The sequence below is a fragment of the Culex pipiens genome, chromosome 1 (assembly GCF_016801865.2).
Source record: "Culex pipiens pallens isolate TS chromosome 1, TS_CPP_V2, whole genome shotgun sequence".
Lineage (NCBI taxonomy): Eukaryota > Metazoa > Arthropoda > Insecta > Diptera > Culicidae > Culex > Culex pipiens.
The window spans coordinates 41,040,354-41,048,521 of record NC_068937.1 but is presented as its reverse complement, the minus strand read 5'-3'; the positions used below and the strand labels follow the sequence as shown (position 1 = coordinate 41,048,521).

Sequence of the window (8,168 nt, the reverse complement as noted above, 5' to 3'; positions counted from 1 at the left end):
TTTGGCTAGTTTCTAAAAAACTCATATCAACTTGACATACATATTTATTGAAGCTGTTAAATTGAAAACCAATAAAATTTAATTAAATAGCTTTTGTGATGAAATAATAGAGACCACAAAAGACCCGGGGGTCGTTAATGTGGATGGTATGATTTTTTTTTTGATTTTTTTGTGATGAAATATGTATTAAGTTGTTATTTAAAAAAAATGATTTGAGGAAATTGATAAATTTCACGAATTTCACGCCTTTCACAAAATCGTCAAAAATCACTAATTATCACTAACTAATTAAATTAGTTCATAAGATTATTTTTTATTCTTTTTTGAGTTTGATAAATTATTTTGAGAAAAAGTATTACATTTTCACACAAACAATAAATTTCACGGGATTTCGCGGAAAAAGCCAAATTTCGGGGATTTCACGCTGTCCGTGAAATTGTAAATACGTGTGTATAATGCATTTTCCAATTTTTAATAATTTTTTTTATTAAAATGTTGAAATTCTGATTTGTTAATCTTTTTTGCCTTTTTTCCCACGACCTCGGCCAGAGTAGAGGGACAAAAACTGTTTAAACTTTTAGCACACCGAACACCTGGTATTAATTTTTATTGTTTTTGAATGGAGCTCAAGTTAGGATGTAACAGCATTCTAGAATAAGAGAATAGTATTAATGATTGTGAATTTATTTCAGGTTAACCACAAATTTGGTGGGGTTTTACAACCATCATACAATTCCAAAATTGCAAAAATCCAAAATCGTCATCCAATCCAATAAGAAGACGTTGAAGGGCGATTCGAGACATAGTTTTAAAAATTTGGACTTAAAATCGTTTGGCCAACCTTTTTCCTGATCTGAAAATGTGTTGTCGGTGTTAAAGACTCCACAGTCCTGAATTTTAGTATCATATTAGCGTGTTACCGAACAAGCTTTCTTTTTCATTAAAAACGAATTATACCAGGTTACTGACATTTAATTTATTTATTTTGAAGTTTTAAAGCATCGAATTGATTGAATCCCTCCAACCCGTTCACATCCAAAAAGCTCTCCTGATCATCAACATCACAACCGAAACCGCTACCTCGCCAAGTTTGGCAACCCTTGCTTCGTACTCGTACTTTTGTTTTGTGTGTGTCCGTCCCTCTATCCCGTTTCACGATTGCTCCATCTCCTTCTCCCCCAAAGTTCTGTCCTCCCTCTCGCTCACTCTCCCACACACTGACACACTCTCACCTTCGTCGTCGGCGCTAAGCGCCCGTGACTTAAGTCGGGCTTTCTACATCTGTGTGTGCGTGTTACGTTAAAGCTGAGAATGTATGCGCTCGGGGCCCGCTCAGCTAGCTGTAATTCTGTGTGTTGTTTCTTTTCTTCTTCTGCGTTGCGTTGAGTTCCAAGCAGCGGACCCGGGCTTCGGAACTGCTGCGGGAACTGTGCTGGAACTTGCGAGTACAGTAAGTGAAAGAACGCCGACAAGAACGGAACGGTCGTCCCAGGTTGTTGCGCGCGCTCGCGGTCGATTGCCAGAGAATCCGCTACACCTAGATTGAGATAGAGAGGAGTGAGTGTGCAAGAGGACGGTTCTGCCCGGAATCGCGTGTGAAAATTTCGTTTCGTTTTGGGAATCGGTAAAGGCGGAAGTGACTTCCGGAACAACTCGGCCGGAAGTGTCCAACCTGGTCTTCTAGAGAGACAGGTGTTTTCTAAGTGGCAATGTGAATGTGTGGCCACTTTTTGAGTGAAACTGGAGAAAAAATAGTTTAAGAAATACACAAAAAATACTAATCAAAGTGCAATATTTTCTAAGATATTAGTGAGTTAAGTCAGGATTAAGTGATCTGAAAGGAAGAACCAACGGCAAACCAGATCTCGCTGCGACCCTAAGTGATCAACAAGTTACACAAGTGTCGCAACAAAGCAAGGCCTGTCCCAACTGTCAAAACAGACCTGCTCCCGCAAGTGGATTACCAAACAAAGGAGCTGTCAAAACGAGAAAAAAAAACAAGTGTCAACAGCAAGTGTTTCTGTGCGGGGTAGTGCTATGACCCTTAAGTGACCCCCGACTACTAGATTGGATTATTTTCGTCGTAACAGTAGCAGAAGCTAAACCGGAAGCAAGATGCCGAAGATCAAACACTGGTTCCGGCAGCACTGGAACAACCAGCAGCAGCAGCTGGTCGAGTCGGCCGATCCGACCGGCGCCGATGGCAGCGTCGACGGCGATTCCGGCGGCGAGGGCGGCCTGAACGAGCCGCTGTCGCTGGTGTCCCGCAAGAAGCAGGTCGGCAAGGAGGCGACAGGTATGTGGAACTCTCTAGATCTTCGAATATCTAAGAAAGCTATTTTTGAAATTTGCTTGACATTCAAACATAAAAAAAACATCAAAAATTTATAATAACTATTTTCCAAAATTTAACATTTCAACTGAAAAAATTGTATAGTATTGCAAAATGACTATATGCAATATTAACTCTTCCAATTTGGAAAACTTATTCAAGATCTGGCAACCGTGCTCAAAGATATGAGCACTTAAATAGAATTCTGTAAATTTAATTTTTTATAAACCATTTTACATTACTTTTATACTATAAATGTCAGTACTAAATAAAATAGACAAAAATCTTATCGCTTAGAACTTTTAAAATCAAATATTACTCAATTTTTAGTATCTGACAACCCTGCCCTGGGACATGAGTACTTAAGTAAAATCCTCAAACTTGTATAAAAATAACTTCCGGAAGTTGTTATTGTTTGTTCGATTTGTGTTTGAAATACCTTTTTGAGCAGTCATATCAATTGTTGAACTGGCAACTGTTTTGTGAGATATTTACACTTAGGTTAAATTTGTGAACAAATCTTTTTAAGGTCTGATGTATGAAATGGCATTAAAAGGATATTTTTTTTTTTTTACTAAACGTAAAAAAACTTTTCTTTCATACAGAAAAAAGGCCTTAGATTTTGGCAAAGTACTGAAGATCTAGCATGCCTTAAATTGTATGCATTTATATGAAAGTTAAATAACTTTTCAAAGCTAAATATTTCAAAAAATGCAATAAAAAAACAATCCTGAACTGAACATCGTTTGGATTTTTTTTTGTAGAACCTTTCGACATAATATTCGAAAATCTGGCAACCTTGTCACGTTATTTCTGTACTTAGGTGTAATTTTTAGTCCTTGTTAACTATTATAGAAATATCTTTTTCTATTTTTCAAGTGTCGTCTTTCAATTATGAAACGAATCGAAGGTTCAATATTTGAGTTTTTTTCACATAAATACAAATGGTTTTTTTTGTTTTGTTTTCTTTTTTCCAAATTTGGTTTCGCGTAGGTTCTTAAGATGTTCAGTTCGAGAGTTTTTTTTTTTGAAAAGGTCCAATAAACCAAATTTTCAGTTTTTGCTTTTTGAGTGTTTTTTAATACCCCTGACTCAAGGCGGTCTCAAAAACACCCAAAAAGCAAAAACTGGAGTTTTGGTTTATTGGACCTTTTAAAAAAAAACTCCAGAGTTTTATTTTTTAATTTGAAGCTAAAAACTGTTAGTTGTTTTGTTTACAAAACATTCCGATTTTTATTTTTTTTCAACGTTATTTCTAGTCAACTTTTGCTTCAAATTATGTTTTACAAATATTTTAAAAATAAATTCCGTTTATTTTTTATTTAAAATACGAATCAAGTCATCCTTTTATCAAAATTCATTGACCTTTATAACAATATAACAAAAATAATGTGGGAAAGTAACGTTCAACTAGGAATGCATTTGATAAATTTTAATGTTAGGAAAAACTACTCAAATTGCGAAAATAATTCCTAAAGCTTAACTTGAACTTGACCTGAACTAAACTTGAAATTCATCACCATATTTTTTGAGTATGCATTTTATAAAACTGGATTTATATCTTTAAATTTAAACCTCAAGATGCACAAGAAGTGTCTAACTCTTTTGATTTCATTGCTTAAAATTTAAAACCAGCTTTTTTATTTAATAATTTTGACAAAATTTGACAGATTTGACAGCATTGACAGATTTGACAGAATTGTACTTACCTGAGATTAATCACCAACTATTTCACTTTCACAAACACATCACTTTCCTCAAGCCAACCCGAGCTTAAGGTGCACCTTGAAGTCCGTAATCGGGAAATCTTCCAGCATTGCTCGACGAAACGCAGCAAACCCCGTTGAGCTCAAACTCCTGAAATATTCCACGTTTACCGGTCACACTCCTGGCTTCGCTTCGCCGCATAGAATTTTCTCCACTTTCCATTAAACTTTAATCGCCACAGGCAACGCCGCTTTAAGATGCATTGAGGCCACCGTGGATCAAATCTCCAATCTAAACCAGTACATCTGGCGGCGGTGACCTACGGAGAATCACAAAACGCTTTCAATTATTCATTTGTTTGTTTGTTTGTTGACGCGGCGAGTTCGCTAGAACTCAAACTCGCACAGACATGCTAATCAGCGGAACAGTTAGTTCAAGTCTTGAGCGATTACGAAATCGCCGGAACATCCGACGAAAAACCAACCAAATTTGAATACACGTGGCTGGTTGGCCTCGGAAGAGAGTTCGACCACTTCGACCAGCTCTGCACTCTTGTTTTTTTTTTCGCGAACAGTCTCGACTGCATAATCACTGCATCCCCCATCTTCCCGGAGGGGGGGGTAAAGTGCATCGACGGGGGTCGTCCCCGGGTTATGCAACTGCGCGAGTGTGCCGTTTCCAGAAGGTGCCTTTCAGCTCCCGGATCAGACTTGCAAACCGAGATGCGCGCCGCCGCCGCCGCCACATTTGATCGGAATTTGAATTTCAGGACGATCGTTACCCGGCGACGATTCTACTCTACCTGCCCCGTGAGCCCCCCCTCCACAAAAGTGACAGAATCAGCGCGAAACAAGGGAGCTATAGAGTGCGCGGAATGGAAAAACACCAAAGTTTGAATACGCAATTTGTTGTGTTTGATTGCGGTGGCGTTTCCATTTTCATTGCAAATTTAAGCTGGTGGCAGCCCCAAAAACGCCCCGGCAAGTGACACGAGCGGCGCGATTAGATATGCGCATTCTAATGTGGCGGGAATTGGGCGATTTGAGGCCCGAAACAGGCCCCGGAAGTGCATTCGAGCAGTTTTCGAGCAGTTGGGAAAAAGGTCCGTAGTCATGCTGGAAGCATAACTTGACCATTCTAGAATGTTTGACTCCTTCAAAACACGAAAAAGGCATCATTCGAGCAGTTTTTGAACACCTGTTAGCGAAATTTGCTCCCACACACACACATGGTCAAGGTGGCGATCGCGACCCAGATCAGTTCGGCCAAGAACAAATCTCCAGCCCTAGGAGATGCGCGCGCAGCACTAATTAAGTCGCGATCTCAGACAAACTCACATGGCCGCCATGGTATTGGTGTACCGTTAGTGGGCAAACATCGCGTTGAGCACGTCAACGGCTACTACGATTCCGAGAGAGCGCTTAGCACATCATCATCGCCCCGTTTCTGTGACTCAAGGTGCGAGTTCTGACCCACCGTCAAGGTGTCGTGAGGGGTGATCATGGTGGGAATGTTTGTTAATCAAAGCAAAACTGCTCGATTAACAAAAATTTTCTACAAGTTGACAGATGTTGACAGAATTGACAGATTTGTACTTACTTGAATTCACTGGATTACTTACCTGCGTTTACACCAACTTTACACTTCAACCAACTTAGCTCAGTTCGAGCTTAAGTGCAACCTGAAGTCCGTAATTGAGAAGCAATAACAATAATCATGAAATAGTGACCACCTCTACCCAAATCATCTTGGTCACAGTTTAGAACTGCCGGCACAGCCGGTCTGTTTGTATTCGCGCGCCATACCCCTCCGTGGTTGAGCTTGAGCTTAGCCTTAAGTCTTGTTTCCTCACCTTGGCCCTGTGTATGTGTTTTTTTTCGCTACCACCGCTTCTTCTACCTCCTCTTCTTCGTCGCGTCGTTTTCAGCACCGTCTACACCTCTCTGGCAATCACGAAATTTGACACTGTCGCGCGCGTTTTGCATGCCAACCAACTCAATAAAAAAGCCCCAACCTAAACAGCAAGGTATGCACAAACCGGCTGAACGAAGACGAACGCGCGACGTTTTCGCGCAGGTGAAACAATTTGAGCTGGGCGACTTTAGCTTTTGCTAGCCGGTGCGATTTTACCAACCCTATTGCGCGTAAAATTGTCGATCAATCAGAACTCCGAGGACGCGTCGCGTCAAACTGCTCGAATTACGGCAGCAGCACTTGTGCTGTCAGAAAGGGAATTGGCGCGCCACCTGACGTCACCGCGCAAGCCACGATCTAGCCTTCGGGATTGGACACCCTTTCACGTATTGTCGACTTTGTCGATTTGGTCGCAGCAGGCCGGTCACGTCGCCCGTTGCCATGATCTTAGCCTACGACGCGCGCGCGGCATTGAGACCTCCTTTTATTGTTGTCGAAGTGGTGGCCGCACATATGCGGCGGTCCGCCGTGGGTGGACCCTAGCTTGGACTTGACCCAGATTCCGCCAGTTCCGAAACCGGTATTTTGCGCGAACGCTTTCTTGCGAACCTCTCTCGAGAAGAGAGTCGGGGCAGCTTCCGAAGGATACGATCGACCACAATTATCACACCGCAAAGTACCGATGCAAGAAAGAAAAATATTCGCAGCAAATCGCGTCCAGTTGCGCGACGCGCGGGCACTTGGTGTCCATATATGACGCCGCTTGAAGTTACCGAGTCGGCGACATGTCGTCAACCCTGACCCAAAAGCTTTATTTACCCCCCTCGAGACGACGACGACGGTTGAGCACAGGTCGCGCAAGGGGTTCTGCACCGCGCTGTTATCTTGCGGTTACGGGGTGAGATCTGAGAATGATTGACGCAACGGGGCGCCCAGAATGGTGGGTTAGAGTGGCGTGAAGCTGATGGAGTGACGGAATTTGAGGTATTTTTAGATGAGATATCGTTGAGATGAAACATTTAGCGATTTGTATGCTTTTTTGAATCAAATTGAGCGATTCGAGCAGTTTTCGCGCACTATTCGAGTAGTTTCTGGAAGCGAGGAAATGACGTCCGGCAGACGCATATTTGTCAGCAATTCCTTGGAAATTGTATTTTGCACCAATATAGAAGTTAGAGCAGTTTCAAGCATTATTCGAGTAGTTATTGTTCCAGCTCATTTATATTGACAGATTTGTACTTACCTAAGATGATTCACCTACTTGTTTCACTTGTACTTACCTCAGCACTTTTGGTAAGACACATAACGCTTAAGTACATCGAATGACTCCAATGCCTTCTCAATTACAGACTTCAAGTTGTACTTAAGCGTGAAGTGTTTTGCAAACGGTGCTGAGGTAAGTACAAGTGCAACAACTGGGTGAATCATCTCAGGTAAGTACAAGTCTGTCAAGCTCTGTCAATTCTGTCAAACTAAGTCTAGGGATACCTCAACGGTTCAGCAAGTGAACCGTTGTGGCATCCCTAGCCAGCGTCCAGCGCCGCATCGTACGTAACTGTCCCAATCAGTTAGTACGCGGAGTTGGAGGTTGGACCATTAATCAACTAGCCCGCGGCACTAGTCGCAGCGTGATTGTCGTTTACTCTGCCTCAAACTACCTTACGTAGTAGCAGCACAGCATCCGACCCTCCGCGGGAGTACTACCCAGAGTCTACTTCCACTCTCAACACACACCGTTCGCTGCAAAAGGAAAATGTATGCCAAGACCAAGGTTGGCAACTCCGATCAAGCGCTCCAAACCGCACATGATCGGACGCTTTGCCTCGACCGAGACTTCGGCGCGCTGAAGTCGTCGTCGTCGCCGCAAACAAAGATCAAGGGTAACGTCGGCGGCAATCTCGCTGTGTGTGGATGCTGTGCGCGGTAAGGTGAGCAAGTCGCGTCTAGGAACTGCCGTTTTGCGGCGCATTTGGCGGTCAGCCAGATTTTCTCCGACTCTCTCTCTCTCGCGTGTGAGCGGTGAAACGAAGGATGTTTCCGCAAGTTGACTAATGGCGCGGTTTTCTCCGCAGCGAAAGGGGAAGTGGACACCTCAAGGATTCGCGAAAGCGAACAATTTCACTACCCCTGAAGAAGGCCGACCGAAACGTCATCCCTTTAACTCCATCGGAAAAGTTTTATGGTTTTATTGCTCGACCTTCGACAGAGCCGCTTT

General features: G+C 42.6%; 1 protein-coding gene across 2 annotated transcripts in view; it reads left to right on the top strand.

Annotated features, from left to right (window-relative positions):
- Positions 1-1,028: 1,028 nt before the first annotated feature.
- The window catches only part of LOC120420014 (transcriptional regulator ovo-like), a 33,736-nt gene continuing 26,596 nt past the window's right edge, over positions 1,029-8,168 (top strand). Inside the window, exon 1 of one of the 2 annotated variants that reach the window (XM_039583031.2) lies at positions 1,029-2,296. In XM_039583031.2, coding sequence (XP_039438965.1) covers positions 2,116-2,296 — 181 coding nt within the window. In that variant the 5' untranslated portion in view covers positions 1,029-2,115. The remainder of the gene's footprint in view (positions 2,297-8,168) is intronic. The other variant, XM_039582951.2, reaches the window with a different exon arrangement.